Source organism: Elgaria multicarinata, chromosome 9 (genome assembly GCF_023053635.1).
Source record: "Elgaria multicarinata webbii isolate HBS135686 ecotype San Diego chromosome 9, rElgMul1.1.pri, whole genome shotgun sequence".
NCBI lineage: Eukaryota > Metazoa > Chordata > Lepidosauria > Squamata > Anguidae > Elgaria > Elgaria multicarinata.
The window spans coordinates 75,880,327-75,902,950 of NC_086179.1; the positions used below are offsets into that span (position 1 = coordinate 75,880,327).

Below are 22,624 nucleotides of genomic sequence, written 5' to 3' on the forward strand. Positions count from 1 at the left end.
ACCAAGATATAACCAAGCAGCAATTTCCAGTGTTTCACTTTACATTCTATAGTTAACTTATACAATAGGGTCTGAAATTTGTTACCACCTTCCCCTTTCCCAATCAAATCACATACCAATACCCCTGTTTTTTCTTAACTTTTTTAAGAGAGGAAGAGCATGAAACTAAACCTTCCCCTTCATGCTCTTATGGATACTTTGCCACAGAACACGGAAAACATGTTACAGCAGCATGCACAAAGACAGAACCCTTCTCCAAAGTATGAGTTGAACAATGTAAGAACAGGATATCCCAACGGAAGCGAGTTCTGGCCTGCTGCTTGCTCACAGTTATAGTAACGGACACACTGGTGTCAGAGTTCTGCAAAGAGGATAGCTTTTTCCAAGGTCACGAAAAAAAGACTTTGGGCAGTGTTCAATGCCGCTGCTCTGTTAGCAAGATTGATCAATAGCACAAAGGGGAAATTTGGAAACTTCTGAAACTAGCCAAAACTACTTCTTATGGAATCAGAGAAGTTAGTGAAGCCTGTAGAAGGAAGCTCTGTTGATTTGTCCCATTCTAGAAATGGTAGTTTTGGCTAGTTTCCTGGGTTGAGCCAGTTTTGTAGCAAGTGCTGCCTTCCTGTTGTGCTAGCATTTGTTCCCAAAAAATTCAACATATTCAATGCTGATGGATAGCCAGCACTGCAAGCTGCCCTTTGCTTCTCAGAGACCATTCAGTCTGACAGCGTCCATCGGTCTATAATCACACCAACAGAACAATATGGGATTTTTTTTATTTTTGCACAGAATTAGTAGATGGCTAATCAACTTAATCAAATAATTAAAAAATGCAAAATCTCACTGAAAAAGATATGTGAGAGGCTTAAATAGGTTTGTAGGTAAATCTTTCAGGGAAACACAAACCCAACGATGGATGGATTTCATTTTCACATTCTCTTCCACATTCAGACACAACACAATAAGCATGAGAGAGACTCAAATACATTCTCAGCACAATGTGTGGAAATTAAGTATGAACTGAGCAGGTGCATAAATTGCACTTTTTTAATGTATTGTGATAATATCAAAATGAATTAAGGCAAGTGAAAATATAAATAAAGGTATCATTAAAAGCCCATTGGAAAGAGATACTTTTCATAATAACGCTTGAAAAAGGTCTAGTAAAAAAGCCTGTACAACTCAGCCGCAGAGCCAAATGCAATTCACTAGCCATAGCACTTTTCAAGGCTCATGGCCAATGGGAGTTTTCTTTCTGAGGCCATAGCTAGACTTAAGGTTTATCCCTGGATCGTCCAGGGGTCAAACCTGTTCATCTAGGTGACACACAGGGGATCCAGTGCTCAGGCAGGGGCGAACCCTGGATAATCCCAGGATAAACCTTAGGTCTAGCTGTGGCCCAAGTCTAATAGCAGAGATGAGGTGGGCTGATTCTGACTCAGGCCTTAGCTAGACCTAAGGTTTATCCCGGGATCATCCCGGGGTCATCCCTGTTCATGTAAATGACACACAGGATATCCTGGGAGCAGGCAGGGATGACCCCGGGATAAACCTTAGGACTAGCTAAGGCCTGAGACTGCAGCAGGGGCAAAGGGCTAAAGCTCCCTCTCCCCATGCCCCAATCCAGTCCTCAGTCCCAATCCAGGCCAGCCGTGCCTGCTATTTGTTTTAAAAAATGATGTGAATGTCACAACTGGTTTAGCCCTCAGAAAATGGGCACAACGATGCACGTCAAAGTCATAGCGACGTCCCTATAGACGTTTACAGATCATTATAGTTGTTTTGTAGACCTCAATGCTGATTTCTCTTCACATATTCTAAAGAAGACCAGAAGCTTTTGTCAGAAGTGCCTTGTTATTTGGCAACAAAATGTGACAGAGCACCAGTGGGACCAAGAAGACAGACATGAGTGAACCAGAAGCGAAGGAAGTACATAAATAGATTTCCCAGACAGGGTTGGAAAGGGTGGGGTGGGGAACAGGAAAACAGTTTGTCAATGAAAACTGTCCTCTTCCAAGGATGCTAAGTTTTGTAAGCTGCTTAGGGTGATGAGCCATTTGACTGACAGCCAGGATCAGGTGGGAAGTGAGGTATAAAGAGAGCAAGATGCCCTTTGCCAAAAGTATCACACAGAATGTGATTTCAAGCACATCTTTGATACAGTGGCATTTATTTTCTAAAACTGGCTCTGCTGATCTAAATTATCCACAAACATCCCCATATTTACATTTATGTTTTACTTCCCCCCCAGATGCTACTGAAAGCAGCTTACAATAAAAACACACACATCAAAACCTTCATAAGATCATATTTTTGTCATTAAACAGTTCAACAATTATAACATCAGCTCAAGACACAATTCCAACTTGTACTAAGAGGATTACACAAAAGCTAGGCAGAACAGGTTTATCTTCAATAAATGTCGAAAAGTCTAGTGGAGCGGGCCTGCCAAGCTGTTCTATGGAAATAATTTCTTAATCTGGATTCCAAAACAAAAATAAATAAATAACATTTCTGTTAACAGACAATCTCACGTCATTCAGTGGCTCCCACCTGAAACAACATTTCATGTGAGTATTTAGGAGAATGGTTCCAGACTCAGTAATTTAGGCCTTAGCTAGACCTAAGGTTTATCCCAGGATTGTCCCGGGTTCATCCCTGTTCATGTAAATGACACACAGGATATCCCAGGAGCAGGCAGGGATGATCTCAGGACGATTCCGGGATAAACCTTAGGTCTAGCTAAGGCCCATGTGATTTAAAAGTGACGATCAAAACTTTTAAATTAAGCCTGGAAGCAGATTGGCAACTAGTGGTGTTCACATAAAACTGGTGTCATGTGCTTCCAGAGGCTTGTACTGAGTAGATGTCCTGGTGCCACATTCCAGGCCATTTGAAGTTTCTGACTATCTCCAAGGTCAGCCTCACTTTCAGTAGTCAAACCAAGAGTATCCCACACATGGCAGCGGCCAAGCCTGGGATCAAAACGGGCAGGTATCTAAGTATATAAAATTATGCACACTTATGAATGATGTGTATAGAAGCCCCTTTTGATTTTTCACAACTTTTCTCTCACAAAGCCGGAACACAAAGGACTGCAAGAACAAAAGAAATCTTACCGTAGTTGTCTTTATTCGCCCACCTGGTTGTGTACAGGTCCAGCCTGATTTATTGATTAGCAAATCACAGCCTTCTCCTTCTAAACATGGAAGCATTTCACACCACTGTTTTGTTTTTATAATGCGTGCTGCAGACAACAAAAGAGAAAAAAACATTAAAAAAGTTCAGCATGTATTTCACATAGTGCTGTGCCAAAACCCCACCTGCCCTTTCGCAACCTTTTCATTTCCCTGCAAAAGAGGCATTCATTCTTCTCCCTCTTTCACAAGGATGTTGAGGATTTCTGAGAAATTCCTCAGTGTGCAGGGCTTCAGGGCTTACCTTACTGTAAGGATGTGGCTGAGGGGTGAAAGTGCACAATCTTTTTGTTACCGTATTCACCTCTTTTTGTCTTGTTTACAGTCTCGCCAGCTGCTTGAACTTTGTGAAAAGCCCCCTAGAGTACTTAACGCGGCTTCCGCCTTGGGGCTTTCCAGTGCTGCTGAGCGTCTGGAAGCTGAGAGAGGCATTTTTGTGTTGCTGTGGTTGTTGTTGTTGTGAAAGGTCCTTTTCAGAAGAAGAAACAAATCCTCACTCAGTTTCAGGCGCTCAGCCGAAAGTAGCACCGGAAAAACCCAAGGGAGGAAGTCCTGGTCATGTCCCCTAGGGGGCTTTTCAGAAAGCTCAATTTGGCTGGTTCCTCTGGCCTGGGGCACCTTGGGAAACACTCACCACTCTTTTTGTGTTTTCCCTAGCTGGGAGAAGTCCAGGTGGAATAAAACTGGTTCACCAACCAAGGTGCTGGCTGGAGGAGAGTTCCTTCAGCTGGTGCCTTGGTCTAGGAGCTGGCTGGGAAGAGTCCACATGAAGCAAAGCCGGCTCTCCAACTGAAGCACCAGCTAGAGATCCAGCTGATGGATCAGTTGGTGACACAATGACGTCAGCTCTGTTCCTGGCTTCGTGAACAGGGACCCACCCTGACATCATCCGGCCGATGGGGGCAGATGGTGCTCAAGGTGGCTAACAGTAATAAAACCAATATTAAAGTAAATTGAGATAAAACAATCATGAAAACAAACATTGAAAATACAATGAAAACACAATTAAAAAAGTGCTCAAAGCAATAGAAATTCAGCAATAGACCAGCATACATGCCAATAGCTAGTTGGCCAAAGGACCACAGAGAGAAAGTCAACCTAGCCTCCCTTGGCAGGGAGTTCCAGAGCCTGGCAGTTGCCAAGGGAAGGCTGATTCAGGTGTCCTGCAAAGACTCCAGAAGAAATAGTTCCCAGTCAGGATGAGGTTCCCTCCCCTTCATGTAGAGATAAACTCAGAAGTAACGGATGGTGATTGTAATGGAACAATGCCATTGAAATCCCTACTTCTAAGGCAGAGATAAAACAGACAGATGAGGCCAAACCACGAAAGATATGGCTGAGTTTTTAGTGAAGAATATAAAGTTTTCAAGCAGTAGGTTACCTAACTAAAAGGTGTCCTCGTATGAATTGATCCTAGAATACATATATAGGTAAAAGCTGACATTTTACATGCCCTACTAGAATATTCCTATCAATTCACGAAATAAATTTCACAGGCACAATATCACTGCACACATCTACTGTTACAAATCACACAGACACCTGTATTTAATGTGGTATTTCTCTACTGTTTCCTGTGGAATGTCATATTTTCCAAAATACTTTTTTTTTGCAAAAATAACAGAGATGATCTATGAGGAAACAACGGGTGAGAAGAAGTTCAAGAAAAGTACAGGTGCCCTGAATTTATCAAGCAGTTCAAAAATACAGCAAAAAAATGACCATCTTCTGCATTTGTACCCCCTAGCTTGATGAAGTGTTCTGGTTGATCCTAAGAAAGCATTTTATTTTAATTGATCCTAATAAAGATATTGCCAAACTATATAGTTTGGACATATTTATCAGTTTTATACTTACAGCAGCCCACCTTAAAACCTTGGGATGGGTTTATCCATTCAAATGCATTACGAAGCATGATATATCTCTTTGTAAAGTTTCCTGAAGGCACAATATTTATCATACCATTGGCCCGCTTCAAACTGGCATTTCCCATTTATATCTAAATCAGCTGACCACCTAGCTTGAGTAGCCTAGGCCACGAGAGCTTACATGATGAAATTTTGAATCCCTAAAGAGAATATTTCCCAAGCTGTGGAAATCTTAATTTTCAGGGAAAGAACAAATAAGAGTTAGATAGCTTCAGGGTACTTAGTTTTTGCTGTCTAACAAGGGATGTTAATTGAACGCTTGCCTCTAGAGAGAAATCTTTGTCAGGACTCACTGTGCTCTGTTTCCATCCCCTGCTGTTCCGCTCTGCTGTATTCAATTAGTGTACTGGAAGCAAAGTAAAATTTAAACTGATCTCTGACATGCCAGCAGAAACCGCTACAGAGATCAGGTTTTTAGGACATTTCACTCTGTCGCCAGTATGCTGAGAATGTCAGAGCTAATGGGAGCAGCGGAAACAAATAGTGGAGCTATCTCAGAAGTATAAGAGGAAATAAGAGCCAAAGCATTAAATAAAAGTTATAGAAAAGAATGCATTTTATGACACTGCAAAGCTTGTTAATGTCAGAATAAGGCACCTCGTTTGATTGGCTCACGTATGCCATGTGAGGCAAGGGTGGGGCGGGCCTATAAAGGCTGGCCCCATCAAGCATTGGCCTATTTCGCTTCTGGCTCCCTCCCTCCCTTTATCTAGTATGGGATTAGCCAGTCACTCCCTTTGGAGGGGAAGCTAAGTAGGATTTTTTTCCTCCCACTAAATGATGAACAGGTTTTTGCCTACTCCATACTGGTAATTATAATGAGGAAGGGGCTAAATAGGTTGATTTGTTGTCAGGATGTGCATGAATTTGCTATATTAGAATAGACGCGGTAAGCACTCTGGCACCTTCTGGTGACTGGCGTATCCGGAGGTCCTGCTCCTCATGGGTTCTATGGCTCCCATGTCAGGATATGGGCCATGGCTAGACCAGGCCTATATCCCAAGATTGTCTCGGGATTATTCTTGTACATCCAAATGACACACAGGGGATCCCGGGAGCAGGCAGGGACGACCCCTCCATTTGCCTGGGATACTCCTTAGGTCTAGCTAAGGCCATGGTATGCCTTTGGAGACCCTCCTGCCTCATCTACTCGGAGTCTTTGTGCCATTGGTTGGGGGTGATATGGGGCGGTCTCCCCACACTTACAAAAGTGTCTCATAAGAGAGAGGGTGGATTTACCCGACTGCTGGCTTAGGAGAGTGGTTCACCCAAGTAGCCTGAGTTAAGGACATTGATTCCCATGCTTTCACATGCAGATCCAAGGAGGGGTGAATCTACCTTACTGTTTAAATAAAGAGGTCCTAGTTTACTCCCAAGCTCTGGTGTCCATGTCTTTATTCTATGCTTCCTTTTCCACTCACAATAGCTGTTTAATCATAATAGCTGAGGTTCTCTTAGGACATCCTTCTATTACACAATACATTTTGGAGGAAACAGAATGGCAAAGAATGTTTTGCAGAAAGCCCCCGCCCCCGTTTCAATTCTTAGCCTTTCCAGTTTAAAGAATAAAATAGCAGGAGATGGAAAAGCCTTTTGCCTGAAACCTTGGAATAGAAACTGCCAGTCAGAGTAGACAGTACTGGATTATGAAGGACAATAGAATGGCTTATTATGTGGCAGCTTCCTATCCCTCCCTCAATTGAGACACATTCCCATTGCTTGACATAATTGTCTTTGATAGTAGGAAGGGATGGAGATCCTAATCAGTCAGCAATAGGTATAGAACTGCCAGTCAGTTACCTTACCAGCCACCTCACTCACTCTCACTCTTGATCTTAGGGAGTAAACTCCCCCAGCCCTCCCTCTCCCCCTTGGAGTCTTCAAAGTTCTCTTAGAAGACCGTTCTACAGAAGGTTTTGCTGTTGTCAAAATATTTGCTCCAGAAGTCTTTGAAAGATTCTTGCTCCAACATGAATAATAGGTTACCGTGCAAATATTCATCCTAGAAAATAACTTCTATTTCTTTAATAAATTGCTACACACTCCTAAGCTAAAATTTTCATAAAATGCAAAGAAAATATTAAGATATATTATCACAGTAATTTTAAATCAGTCTGATTCTAACAGAGGGATTTAGGCTAATATTCTGGCCTGGTTTAGACGACTGCAGGGAGGGAAGCTGCTCCCCCCATCCCTGCAATGGCTATTTGTATTTGACATATCAGCTGAACCTGCTGTGTAAGGCAGGGGCGGGGGTTGTACCCACCCTATAACCTATGATGTGTAGTAGAGGTTGTAGGTGGGTAGGATTGCCGCCACTGTGCCGGCTTCAGACATGCCAACCTCCACTGAAGCATGGGGAATAATGCAAATGGTGGTTGTGTGCATGGATGTATGAGGAGGAGGGGATCAGCCATGATGGATAGTTCCTTCACTGTGATCACCCAAACTGACGTCTAAGCCTGCTGACATAAAAAAAAAAAGCAAGGAAGAACCATTTTCCAGGCAAAACTATGAAAAACAAGGTTTCCCACCTAAAGTTAGGAAAAATGTACATTAGAGAAGAAGGAAGAATAACTACTTATTGTACTATTATTCACATGTTCAACTTATGATGCAAATGAGTGAACATCAAATATTGTGGGAAGTAAACAGAACTAAAAAAAAAACAGCTCAGTATGAAAATTATCCAATACAATAAACCTGTGCAGATGGTATCCTGTTTGGTATCCTGTTAACTTACAGATTTGTGTGCTCACCAGATCTGACCAAAATATAAAGTAAATATATAACTCTCCAAAATCATAGCTGAGAATTTTGGGGAAAATAAATAGTAATTAATTGTTAAAGAAATTCTGTTCTGCAGAAAGGTATCATGTAAGCAGTCCGTAAGAAATCATTTAAATATGAGAGGCAAAACAGAAACTTTAGGATAGAACATCGGCCCTCATTGATTTCTTTGCTCCAATTTGTAGAAGCTCAGAAATGTCATTGACTTTTGTTTGCAACCACATTCTATGTTCAATGTTCTTACATCACGAAATGTACACACTGCTTAAGATTTTGAACTAAGAGATGTAAAAGACATGCTTGAGCTCAGAATCCTCTGTCTAAAAATTCTGTGAGCCCATACCAGAAGACATAATTCAACCTCCATTCTTAGAGACACTTTGTGTTGGGGAAATGGCATGGTATACACTACCTGCTGATCCATAATCAAGCTTAATACAGAAACCCCATTTTTTAAATTACATTTATATCCCGCCTTTTTTCCTCATTAAGGAACCCAAGGCAGTGGACATTTATCCTTACAACAACAACCCTACGAGATAAGTTCAGCTGAGAGTCAGTGACTGGCCCAAAGTCACCCAGTGAGCTTCCATGGCCGAATGGGGACAAGAATCTGGATCTCCTAACTTTTTACTCCAAGTGCAACTTTCTAGCCACTACACCACACTAGCTCTCTGTCATAAAATTCCTGGACAAGGACAAGCCTGTCACAACTTCTCACTCAACTTCCAGTGCTCTGCTATTATTTACCTCCCAAGATGATCAGTTGTAATGCACTAACCAGCTTATGTATCATATTTATATTTCACCTTTCTTTCATGATGGAAGTCAAGGTGAAGGAAATTGGGTTCCCATGCAGGCTCCAGGCATATGCCAAACTAGACCAATAGCTTTAGCAATGTTGCTCTATCATGTGCTTTCAGACCAAACTCTGGTACTTGGGCACCTTGTGGATGGGTACAATCCTTAATAAATAAGGTTTTCCTTGTTTATTAAGAACAGGAAGCTGTAAAGTCAGAAATGCAAAGGGGCAGAACTTATTTGTTGGGGGTATCAGTGAAAACGTTTTTATTCCACCTAGAGACTAAAATCAGAGGATACCAGTGCAGCTCATGCTGTTAATATGGGCACTAAGGCTGAAGATATTAGTACTGCAAGATTGAATGGAAGAATGAAGATCAGGGCTATTTGTTTTGACTAAAATAAGGAAACTAAGGGGAACACAAGTAACACCATCTTTATATTTATCAAATGTGTGGTATCAAGACACTGTGAGCAACAACTCCAAATAGAGCCACTACTGCCTACCAACAAAAGTGAGTAATCTGCCCTCTCACAAATACAAACACACAGCCCCTACTACCACCCCACACAAGGGCTAACAAAGGCACTTCTTGTTTCTCAAAATGAAATGACAACTATACAACTGAACAGTCAAATGTGAGTATCTAAATATCTGGTTGATAAAATGCAACTATTGAACCATCAGTTACTGATACACTGAGATGTGAATGAATGCATTTTCTTGAATATCAAATTTTGTTAGACATATATCTGATGTTATAGACACACATTATTCCTGATTGACAGTTAAAGCCTGGTAGACTTTTAATATTTATTACAAAGCAACCTCATTCAATGTGAAATACACAGTGCTGATTTCTTAGTGATACTCTGCTCTGAAAGCAAGAATGTTCCATATTTGACAGAACCAATAAATTGCAATCAGTAATTTGAACTTCAGGTATACTTTTTGTTTTTATGAAGCAAATGTGAAAGAAATCCAAATATTAATTCCTTTATTTTATTTTATTTAAATTAAAACACACACATATTTGTATAGCTCAACCTCACCATTTCTGGCATCATGACACTTTACAATAACACATAAAACAATTTCCATTAAAAACCTTCAACCCACATTAGAATTTAAACCTTTACATTTAAAAATTAAAATGCTTACTCTTTTTGTATGTATATGTATGTGTGTGTGTGTGTGTGTGTGTGTGTGTGTATGTATATATATATATATATATATTCTAAATCTGGCCGATACCATACTTCAGAAAAATAAAAAATAGAACATTTTATTTTTATAATAGGAAGCCATATTATAAAATGAACTTGTCTTGTTCCTGATTTTAATGATTTTTCAGGTACAGTACTTATATGCAGGTTCCCCAATCCAAAATTAATTACAAGCCAGTTTTTTTCCAAGGTTGCCTTAGCAATAGTTATTCAATGGAACTCTCTTGCTAGTAAAGCAACTCCCTTCAATGATGTTAATAGGCCTGGAGTGTACAGTTTTGCAAATTGCTATAGCAAAGAAATAGGGCATCAACTTTTGCATTGCTATAACAGCTGGCTTGCCAAGACAAGCGCCTAGTCAGGAATAGCAAAAGCTATCTACCAAAGTCTCTTCTTTGCTGCTGCATTCTGCCTGAATTTCATCCCATCGTCTAAGAGAAGTCAAGTAAGGGTTTCAATTATGAAGAGAGAAAATTAGGGCAAATATTAATATTTAAGGCCAGTTCATATTGTTCTCATAATTCCCTAATGTTCTCCTTGTGCTTCCAGTCCACATGACTGCATAGAAAAGTTACTGGTTCAGCAGAACTAAATTTTGCTATTATTTTTGTGACGTAAAATGCTGGGCTCCAACAAGTGATGATTATGTATGAAGAATTCAGTTGCGTAAATGAAAATCAATCACTCTTTAAAGTCTGAACATGTGGCTTTTAACCATACTTGTTTCTGCCAAGTATTTAGACATACAGTATTGTACAATGGCATTTTGACATACTGCCTTGCCCACAGAAAGTTGTAGCATTTAATACATTAATGAATACTAAGGTCAAGAGAAACCATTCCGGTTCTGTATAACATTGTGGTAACGTTATACAGAACGTTGTGGTAACGACTTTCTACAGCGGGCAGTAACTTGTATGTCAACTTAACCACATTTTAGAATGACAAAAAAAATTCTCGCAATATATCATGGCAGAGGGCTGAAATCAATAGCAAGGTTGTGTTAATGGATCTATGAAAGAAAAAAAAAAGACTACTATGCTGCAAAGCAGTTTGTAAATGGAGTTGATGAAGATGATGATAATGATTACTACATGGAGAGCTGCTGTAGTGATTAAAGATGTGAGCTGAGAAGGCCCCAGATCATCTTAGCCATGAGTTAGGTTAGCCACAACAATCCCTGTATCACCCCATCTCTATCTGCAGTATAAAGATAATCATACTCACCTACTTTACAGATCTGTTGTACAGATTTCTGACATAAAGTACACAAATCATACTGGATGGTAAATTTAGTGTTATTAATGTACATGGTGTTTGTTTGTTTTATTTATTTATTTATTTATTTATTTATTTTATTACATTTATATACCGCCCCACAGCCGAAGCTCTCTGAGCGGTTTACAACAATTAAAAATAGTAAACATTAAAGTATACAAAAATTTAAAAAACATAAAAAACAGTATAAAAACAACAGTATCCATTTAAAAACAACAATTCTGGGGTCCATTAAAAACAAACTTAACGTTGTTAAATGCTGTTAAAATGCCTGGGAGAAGAGAAAAGTCTTGACCTGGCGCCGAAAAGATAACAATGTTGGGGCCAGGTGAGCCTCATCGGGAAGATCATTTCACAGTTGGGGGGCAACCACTGAGGGCAAGGCCCTCTCCCTTGTTGCCATCCTCCAAGCGTCCCTCGGAGTAGGCACTCGGAGGAGGACCTTAGATGTTGAGCGCAGTGTATGGGTAGGTCCATGTCGGGAGAGGCGTTCCATCAGGTATTGTTTTACAGGGTATAATAAGCAAAAAAGACTGGTGTCTGCCCCAAGGAATTTCCAATCTAAATTTCAATAGTAGCGCAGGCAACAGTAATGAGTGGATGGGAAAAGCAAAGGTATTATGGAAGAATTTGTGCAGATGCTGTTATTAGGGCTGTGCTCCGCTCCGATTTGGATCCCCGAATTGGGAGCTGAGTGACCAAATCCGCCTCCACTAAGGGTGGATCCAAATCAGGTCGGGAGAGCTGCGGATCAAGGTGAAGCGGATTGCTCCGCCTCAATCTGAAGCTCCACTCACAGATAAGTGTGGGGGAGGGGGGCTTACCTGGCGCCAGCAGCGCCGCAGTCTGTGCGGCAATGGTGGTGGAGCCAGGTAAGGGGGAGAGGGCTTACCTGCCTCTGTTGTGGTCTGTGCGGTGGCTTTGACTGAGGCCCAGTTGAAGCCGCTGCTGGACTGCGACTGACGCAGATAAGTGGGGGAGAGGGGGGCTTACCTGGCTCTGCTGCCGCAGTTCATGTGGTGATGATGACGGAGCCAGGTAAGGGGGCAGGGGGGAGGGGGGCTTACCTGCCTCCATTGTGGTCCGGCAGTGGCGTCGACTGAGGCCCAGGCCTCAAAGTGGAAGCAGGCCGTGGCCTGCTTCCGGCTTGAGGCCTGGGCCTCAGTTGAAGCCACCGCTGGACCACAACAGATGCAGGTCTGTGCGGCGATGGTGGCGGACCCAGGTAAGGGGGCAGGTGAGAAGGGGGCTTACCTGCCTCTATCGCAGTGCAGCGGTGGCTTCAACTGAGGCCCAGGCCTCAAAACAGAAGCAAAGCTGTGCCTCAGTTGAACCGCGATGGACGCAGGTAAGTGGCAGGGAGGGGGGCTTACCTGGCTCCACCGCCTGCTGCCGCTGCAGTCCATGCGGTGTGGACGGCAGAGCCAGGTAAGGGGGAAGGGGCCTTATTTGCCCCCCATTTTCTCCCCACTTACCTGCCTTTGCTGTCCGCTGTGGAGGCAAGTAAGTGTGGAAAGGGGGGGCGAATCTCGATCCGACCCTCCGGATCTCACTCCGGATCCGGAGTGGGTTGGGTCGGATCGACCTGAAGTAGTTCGGGCCCAATTCGAAAGTTTTGGATCGGGCCCCGAAGCGGTTCGGGGGGGTTGGTGCACAGCCCTAGTTGTTATATATACTTAAGTGCCAATGCTTTGCATACTTGCTTGGGTAAAACATCCATATGGCTCAGCAGGAATAAGGATATGATTGGCCTGTTAGGCTTAATTTGAGCCATGGGATAAGGACTAAAGGTCTAAGACAGCCTTCCGCAACCTTGTGCCCGACCAGATATGTTGGGCTACAATTCCAGAATATCCCAGCATCATGGGTGGGGGATTCTGGCAATTGTAGTGCAACATATCCTCACTCGTTTATTTATTGTTTACAAATGCATAGGTAAACACACAAAAATTTTACAGTACAAAGAAGAAAAATACAAAAAGATACTAAAAAGGTTTTCATTAAAAGGTGCCCACAAATATGTAAAAGTTAGTTTTAATACAATTAAAATAAGACACTAAGAATTTACATTAAAAGCGCCATAAATGTATAAATGTTAATACTACTGATATATTAGAACATGTTAAATTTCATCATTATAGTTCACCATATTGACCTCTATGAATCTTCTTCTCAATTTTTGGGCAGCCACTGCGAATCTCGCAACTCTTTCTGTCACAAATTTGTCAGCATCAGAGAGCAAATATATAACTTTAACTTGATCCTCACTGTTAGATATATCCCGTAACAGATTCAAAATAAATTTTGTCCTGGGTTTAGAATACAGAGAGCAATAGAATAGATAGCGGTTGAGGTCCTCTACTACTTGAGCACCACATATACAGTACCTTTGTAGTGCAATATATCTGGAACCCACAAGGTTGGGGAACGCTAGTTTAAGGCAAAGGCTCCAAATATCTGACATGCAACTTATTTAATATGTAAATTATCATCCTAAGCATTCAATTTTCTTTGCAGTTTTCTCACTGTTAATATTTTAGAGTATCACGGAATTGTAGGGTCTGCAATACACATTCATAAGTGACCTCAACAACTGAGCGTCCAATTCACACAATACACATTGCAATCAGCATCAAAAGTGCACAGAATTCCAGCTGACAAAGAAGAACCTATTTTATTGTTGATCCCACTTAAAAACACATTGAGGCAAAGGGAGGGGGGGCAACTCTGTACTTTTTGTCTTAAGATATCCCAATGGCCTTCAAAACAAAATTTAATCAATTAAAAGCTGCTACTTCTGTGCAGTTCCTGTCCCTCATTTGCAGTTTCCACTACTGAACGAATGCTGACAGACCAAAATCTGCAGGTATTAAAACAGCATGAATATTCCAACAGCAGACTATGCATCAATACCTCTCAGTAATCACTACTAAGAGAGCACCTATGGAATGTGCTTAAGAGAGTTTCTCCCCACACCACCCAATCTCTGCTTCAGTGAAGCTCTGGGGAGACCTTACACCAAGGTGGATTTATGTAATTAAAGCTTTTAGAAATTTATGAAGCACAGTGATTAGAAGCTCAGAAATATCCACTGTAGTTCTACACTATGCTTACTGGCACGTTGGAAAATTAGGGATTCTACATACCAGACTCCCACCAAACTAAAAAGGGCATCAGGCATTAATGGCTTAGAATTAAAATCTTTGTCCTTCAGGCTCTGACACAGATGTTTTTATATCTCTAGCAGCCCAAGGTGTCATGAAAGTTAGAGGCCCTTTTGGACTTTCAATAAAAAACAATAACAATCTCATGTTTAAAGTGCTCCAAGTTTAACGTTTAAAGACACAATGCAAGATGGTTCACCTCTCTCTCTCTCTCTCTCCGTATACAATTGAAAAATCAATGAAACAAACATATTAACAAGAAGACGCATAATTGAGGAAATGCATACAGCAGTTTGTAGGTTTTGATACTTTTGTGATCTCCTGGAGATACCAGGAATTTCTCTCTGGCAGATGTGCTTAGGAGGCAGACTTTCAGCTGTGTAATGAAAAACACAACCAAAGCCCATGGTGTGGTGTGTATGTGTAAGTCTTGTCAACTATTTATGATATTGATATTCGAACTTTGATATGAAGGTCCAACTTCGATATGAAGGCTTAGAAATCAAAGCATGAAAAGTTAGTCATTACTAATTTAAATTCCCTTGATTTCAGTTCCTGTACTTTCAGCAGGAATAAGTCTGTATCTGATCAAATGATTTAATAAAATAACACTTGAAAATCATCATAAACTGCAAAATGAGAATCTGCACAGCAAAATCCATCAATAAGGTACTGCTAGATGCCTAGAAAAACATATATTAAACTGGTACTTAAAAAACTAAATCCTACTGAAATTTAGCAACAGGAGAACAGAACCCTAAAAAAAAAAGTATGGCCAGTGATGTGGGGCTGTAATTTTTTCTAGTGCTTTATTTTTGTGTTGAAATTTTTTGATTTCATAAATTTATTAGTAAAAAATGAATCTATGCCAATTGCAAATACAGTATTAGGCAAGTTTGCAAGTTTCAAAGTTGTAGTTAATCTTTTTCAAGTGATTATAACTGGCATACATTTGACAGAATACCTATATGGCTTTTTAACAAAGCCTTTGATGGTTAAACTCACTGGCACATTGTTTTAACTGCATCTATTGCTTTCAAATTATATATTGTTTTAACTTGGATTATGGTTTAATTTGTTTTTAACTGTGTATATTTATTGTTTTATACTGTATGTTTTTATCTGTATGCCGCCCTGAGATCTTAGTGATATAGGGCGGGATATAAATATTTTAAATAAAGAAAGAAATGTCACTAAAAGACATATGTCTGTGGCTTTAGCTAGACCAGGCTTTATCCCGGGGATGCAGCCCTCCCCTTTGGGCCCACCTTTTCCACGGTCTCAGGCTGAGCCCAAGACCGCGGAGCATGTGGCCCGTTTCTGTGGGTTTACCCGGCTCTGCGCGATTACTCGCATGGAGCCGTGCTGTGCCCATTGGGGGTAGGTAGTTTTTTTTTAAAAAAAAATCACCTTACCTTTGCGCATGACTATTTGGGTGCATTGTCTCCTTTTTTTAAAAAAAATGGCAGGTGCGACACCTCTCTTCCTGAGGTCGTTGCACCTTAAGTGTAAACAGAGGAGGGATCTCGCGTTAATCGCAACGCGAGATCTCCCCTCCTCCATCCTGGACTTTCAGGTAGGTCTAGCTAAGGCCTCAGAGTAAAATGGAACTAATAAATACTGATAGTGAAACTGAAGGTGCCCCAACAATCATAATATAAGGAAGTTGAACTCTGTTGCAATAGAAGAGTAGTTGTTTGAATATCATGCACGATTATTATTATTATTATTATTATGTAAACCGCACCGACAGAGCTTTGGGTGTGGGACGGTATAGAAATATAAACAATAACAACAACAGTATTCAGTGCCTTTGTTCCCCCCCCCCGCCAAACTATGTAAGGGAAGTACATGTTATTGGGCAGTATCCAGTGCCGCGACTCTGCTTCCATTGGCATAGTGTTAGAGATCGCTCTGCTAGCCTTATGTCAATGGTGTAAGTGGAGCAGTGATGCTGGATACTACCTAACAATATCTTTAAACTTTTACAAGTACTCCAATAAAAAAAATCTACATAATATGAGAAGTTATGCTACATGTCCTTTAATCCCCCCTCAAATATTGCAGATCAAATACGTGTGGTGTTCTGGGATAACTTCTTGCAAGGCTATGAAACAGTCCCAAGGCTATGATAAATAGCACTGCTGTTACAGTTCCCATCATAGTCCCCATGTTATATGCGGCCCATCTGCCGACACTCTTGACAGTAAATGATGTCATTAATGTACTGGGGAGATTAAAAAAAAAAAGAGGCTTTCAGTCCTCACCACAGCCCTGGTGTCCCAGCTGCTCTGTGGATCTCTTTCCCTTTGGTACATATTGCAAGCCCAGTAAGAAACAGCACTCCTGGACACATAGACTATATTTAAAGGCATTCATTTTCAGGACAGAGAATATTTCTGTCTGTAACAAAGCACAGCCCCACCCCCTCTGTTCCAATAATAATGATAATAGTACAATTTCTGCCACAAACTTTTTCCTTCCATACAGCTAAGTCAGCAACACATTTTGCAAAAATATGCAAGAGGAAGTTGTCCTCTTGGTTCCATCCTCTCCAACAGGAATTCAAGAGAGGGTTTCATACCCAATTCATACCTCTCCTTCCCTAGTTCCTGTGACTGGCAAAGTTCAAACCATCAGATTCTCAGCCTATGAACAAACATCTCAGACATCCTTGAATTAGAGTCGAACAGATGTGTTAAATCCGTTCCATCTGTGTTTTGTGGATTGTCGAGCATCTTTGAACCAGTTGCAGATTTCTCCGAGATTGCTACCTTGAACACCTGCGTTGTCTTCCTTGTCAACTATAGGCCCTCTTGGAGCACAAGTTAAAAACAGGACCGCATTGGGTTTTCCTTGCTCTCCATCTCCTTTTGCCCTGAAGCCTCCTGCATGCTGGCTTCAGCATCCAGAGCAGCCCCATGTGCACATCAAGGAGGCTGTCATTTCTCATAAGTGCTGAACTATGATCAAATAGTAACCACGTAGGGTTAGTTAGAAAAGGACTGATTATGCTCTTTTTGTGCAATCTACTATCTTTTATTACCACAATCCTTTTAATAATGTTTGGCATTAGAACTCTGGAGTTGATTAATGAGCTTGTATTTGGACAGTCTCGCCCCACTGCTCACTGTTCTGCCTTAATGCTTCTTAAGCACTACAGGGTGGGGAGGGTAGTGGTGGACACAATTCTGCCTCTTTTCCTCTCAAAACTCTGCAGGTCTGGATTGCCATGTGTCCAGATTTGGAATATCTATCAGGGAGGGTGCTGGCAGTTACACATGTATAAATAATATGCAGAGGGCACTCCAGCCTGTTCCACCTCAAAAGGAACAGTGTGTGAGCCTGTTGTTCCTTCCATAATCAGCATTACAGAGTTGCGTTTATCATCAATGGACAGGCTTAAGATACAAATGGTCACTTGAAATGTCACATGTGGTAACTTTGGCTGGAGAATTGCTCTTTCAGGTGCTCTGCCATACATCTGCGGGAGGAACAAGAGGATCAGCATTCAGCTCTCTATGGACTCATGTGAACCGCCCAGAGAGCTTTGGCTATTGGGCGGTATAAAAATGTAATAAATAAATAAAATAATAAAAATAATAAAATCATGTACACCAAGCAGGATATTCCACTATGAAAGTGGTAATATAAAAGGCAGGAGTCACACTACTGCTTTATAGCGGTATTGAAGTGCACTGCAGGATCTACACTACTGCTGTATAGTGGGGTACTGAAGTGCACTGACAAATGTTGGGGCCTATGACACATCTACACCAAGCAGGATAAAACGCTATGAAAGCGGTATGAAAGTGGTATATGGTATGCGTCATGGGCCCAACAGTTGCCAGTGCACTTCAATACCACTATAAAGCAGTAGTGTGGCTCCTGCCTTTTATATACCGCTTTCATAGTTGAATATCTTGCTTGGTGTAAATGAGCCCTATGTAGCTGGAACCTAGAGATCCCTATGTTTAGTGCTGGGCCAAATCCTGCCCCCTATTTTTGGGAACTTTCTCCCTGCGAAAGAAGCATTGTTTGTTCTGTCTCTTTCGCAGGGAGGGGGGGAATTTGGAAATTTTTCTCCTTGGGGAGGGGGAGGGGGTTTCAGCATACCTTTTTAAAATGTAGCCAGTTGCTGAGGGGCCTTCTTCCTTTTTCTTTTTTTTTTTTTAGTTTTTTTTTGTGTGTGTTTTTTAATCTCCCTTTCCCCAGCATTTGGAGGAACCCAGCAGTTCTTAGTGAATGCCTATTGGAGACCATGTGATCTCACCCTCTCCAATAAGCATTCAGGAAGAATTCCTGGGCTCCTGAAAATGCCAGGGTTGGTTTTTTAAAAAAGAAAGAAAGAACGAAGACCCTTCAACAACTGGCTACATTTAAAAAAGTAAGTGGAAACTCTGTCCCCCTCCCCAAGGAGCAAATTTTCTAAAATTCTCACCTCTCCCAGACTCTTTCACCTGACTTTTCATTTCGGAATGGTCGAAACTTTCCGCACAGCACTAGTTATGATGCAATCGAATTATTACAATTACTAAAAATCAAGGAAATATAATCAGTACTCACTTAGCTCTCTGGAATTAATGCAACTGTTAGTGAGAGTGTGGAATTTAAAACAAATTGACTAAGTAACAAAAAGAGAAAGGGGAGAATGTAAGCATAACTATCAACAGAATAGGCCAAATGTTTCAGTCAAAACAGAAGTTGTGCTTAAATTGGATTTTACTAGTTAGAAAACATTGTTTGACTTTCCAAATGAAGACAGCATAAAAGTTAAACTCATACCATGGTTTATGCCTATATAAAAGGAAAACTTCTTTCTCCTGCTTTTATACAAAAGAAAGCGTTGCTCATCTGCCATGAATTACTTATTATTATTTCAAATCAGACTAAAAGAATATGAAGGGAAGGTTAAGCTGTAACTCATTCAGGTTTCTTGGCACAATTTAAGCAAACACAATTATAAAGAAAAATCATTAATATCCCCCCCCCCCAAGAATGAAGCTGATCAGTACATGGAAATCCTTCTTGAAATCTCCTAGCTCACACTTCTCAGAAACCTAACTACACACCCATGTTCCTTAGGAAGTGCTTCACTGGTTCTGAATGAAGTAAACTAATCTTCATGAACACAGCATGCACATCTAATGTGGGAATTATGTCAGAATTAGATTAAGAAGGTTCTGTAAACAATGTCATCTAGCACTACAATAGAAATGAGCTAACCTACAATGGAGGCATGTCTTTGTTCTGCATAATGTGCAGCATTGGAGTCTTACAACATAAACCAGCCATTCAATGCCAGAGACTTTCTTACTAGGTCTCATGTTCAAAACAGGCTCCTTCAGACAGCGATGAACAGCGACCATAGGATTTGAAAAGGGAATGTCATTAAAAAGAAACAGTGCCATCTAGTGGTGAAAGAAAAACCTGTCATAAATAGGTACTGGATTATCTCTGTGTTATAAAAACACAGGACTGCCAGGGGAAAGGACGGAAGACGTCCTGTTTGTTTATGGCATCATGAAATTGACCCACAAACTTGCAGGAGTGTCCAGTCACAAGCATGCTATAAATTGCTCGTTTAGTAGAACTTTGCATTTGTGTCCTCCATTTTCAACTGCAGCCCACATTAGGAGGCATGTATGGTTTTGGGGGCCAAACCAGACATTATATGGAAGACATAGTTGGTTTGTTCTTTTTTACTCACTTGTAAACACAGATCCACCCACCCCAGCCAATCCAGATTGGGACCACAGAAGGGGAGAAAGAAGTAAAGTCTCATGATCCAGATTGGGGGCCCTACACTTACACTAGAGTAAAGAACAAAAAAGTATCTACTTGTTTCATCTTTAGGGCAATGGTCAGGCAGGCACCAACTTTGTATTCCTTTCAGTGCCTCCTGAAAATGCTGTTGTTCTGGTAAGCCTTCTCTTGATGTTCAGCCACAGTTCACTTTGCATTTTGCTTCTTTTAAAAATCTATTTTAATGTGTTTTTATTGTTTTTATTTTATTTTATCTTGTATACCACTCTGAAATTTTGAATGAGGAGCAGTATATAAATACTGAAAACAAATAAATTAAAATAAATACTATTACTTTTGTCAGGATCAGGCCTAGTCTCCCTGGTGTGTATCCCAAATCAGAGCCTGAAGAACTAGTAGACCACCTAAAGCAGGAACTGGGGAAGAAAATTCTTCAAGACTCTCCAGAGTCAAGGAGGAATCTTCCTAGGAGCTTGTCGAACAGGAGGCTCAGGCTCAGAGATCATTTTCCATTGCCTCCCTTTCCCTGGCAACTCAGTTTTTCTCAGGGGGGGGGGAGCATCGGAATTGACCTAGATCCCAAAGTCTGCCATAGGGCCAAGCAGGTGGAGTTGAGAAGAGGTTGGAGGTAGTGTTGTTAGGCTAGCTACTCACCAGAGGTTACAGCTTGAAGACCCTCCCTGAAGGAGGGGTTTGGTAAAACCCTGTTGGGCATAGCGGGAAACTGTCCATTCAGTTGATAGGCAACTACCTTTGCTGGCTAATTATGCTTAGATGACAGCTCCTAGAATTCGCACTCCCTTCAAGTGTGAAGAGATCTCTATTTACTGAATAAAGTTTTGTGGAGTGCATGGCTGACCTCTTTATTGCCTCATATCTTGGCAAGAGGGCTTGGAATCACGACAAGTGCTGCTACTGCATATAATACAGAATTTGTAATTTTAATCAGCGAGGACTACAGCAAGTGACACTGACCTTAGGTAGACCTAAGGTTTATCCTGGGATCGTCCCTGTTCATGTAAATGACACAAAGGGGATCCCGGGAGCAGGCAGGGATGACCCCGGGACAATCCCGGGATAAACCTTAGGTCTAGCTAAGGCCAAACACACTGCCTCAAGTCAATAGTCAAGGAAGAGTTCTCAAGGCCAGGCAAATTATTTTGACACCTGAGGCAGAAAGTCCCACAAACGTCTCTCGCCCTTCCTGGCAATAAAAATACAATAATGATAAGTTAAATAACGAACAACTTGCTTCCCTTTCATGACACCCCAAATCTACTGCCTGAAGTGGCTGTCTCACTCTGCATAATGGTAGTGCCGGCTGTGTACTTAGCATATTAATCTGGGTTTTAATATCTGAAACATGGCTGATGCAGTATTTACTCAATGAGAGTCTTTGTTAACACTCTACCTTCCCTTTCACAAAGTGATAAATTCACTTATTCCATAAGCTATAGGTACCTTCACCAAAGATTTGTAATTCATTTTTTTTAAATTTTTATTTTCTACAATACTTAAACATACACCATTACAATTAAAAAAAACATACTACATAATTGTTGATTAACATTAATATCTTATCTATATAACATAATCAAACTTGACATATAAGTGCACCCCCCACCTCGGGATCTCATTCCTGATTCCAAAATCTCATACTTTCTTCTGCTGGTGGTTTCCCACTTCCCTTAGAAAACACAAATATTAGGAACTATTTCCAGATTCCTTCAAAATCATTTGTTTTAGCTATACCTCTTCTCACTTTAATATTACAAGTCAATTTGTCATTAATAGCTATATCCCATACTTCTTTGTACCATTCTTCAATACAATAATCTCCTTGAATCTTCCAGTTCCTAGCTACAATTAATCTTGCTGCAGTCAGCAAATTCGTTATCAATTTCTTAATTTCTTTTTTACATTTTAAATCTTCAAATAGTGACAGTAATGCAACTTTTGGTGTTCGTTATATCTTCATTCCCACAATTTCTTCAATCTCTAAAAATACCATCTTCCACAATTTTTGTACATATTTCCCACCACTTATGTAAATACGTTCCTTTTCCCCCACATCCTCTCCAACAATTTGCTGAATGCTGATTATTTATCTTATTTAATCTAACTGGGGTTAGGTACCACCTCCATATAATTTTAAAGTAATTCTCTTTTATTCTCACTGACATATTTTTCAACGCTCTTTGTTTCCATAGTCCCTCCCAGCTCTGTTGTCCTATTTGTACATTCAAATCTGTCTCCCAAACCATTTCCCCTGAACTATCCATCGACCCTTTCTCCAACAAAATTCTATATATTTCACTCATTAACCCTTTTGACGCTATTCTTTTTCCTTTATCATTTTCTTTTTTAACTATTAATTCCTCAAATTTCGTCAACTCTCTACAATCTCCATTTTCTCTTACCCACTTTTTGGTCCACTGTTCTAATTGCCAATAATTTAGCCAAGTTAATTTTT

The 22,624-nt window shown here is 40.8% G+C and overlaps 1 protein-coding gene across 2 annotated transcripts in view; it reads right to left on the minus strand.

Annotated features, from left to right (window-relative positions):
• TAFA5 (TAFA chemokine like family member 5) overlaps window positions 1–22,624 on the minus strand; it is a 360,511-nt gene that overhangs the window by 64,755 nt on the left and 273,132 nt on the right. For both annotated transcript variants that reach the window (XM_063134111.1, XM_063134112.1), the window contains exon 3: window positions 3,120–3,247. In XM_063134111.1, coding sequence (XP_062990181.1) covers window positions 3,120–3,247 — 128 coding nt within the window. The remainder of the gene's footprint in view (window positions 1–3,119; window positions 3,248–22,624) is intronic.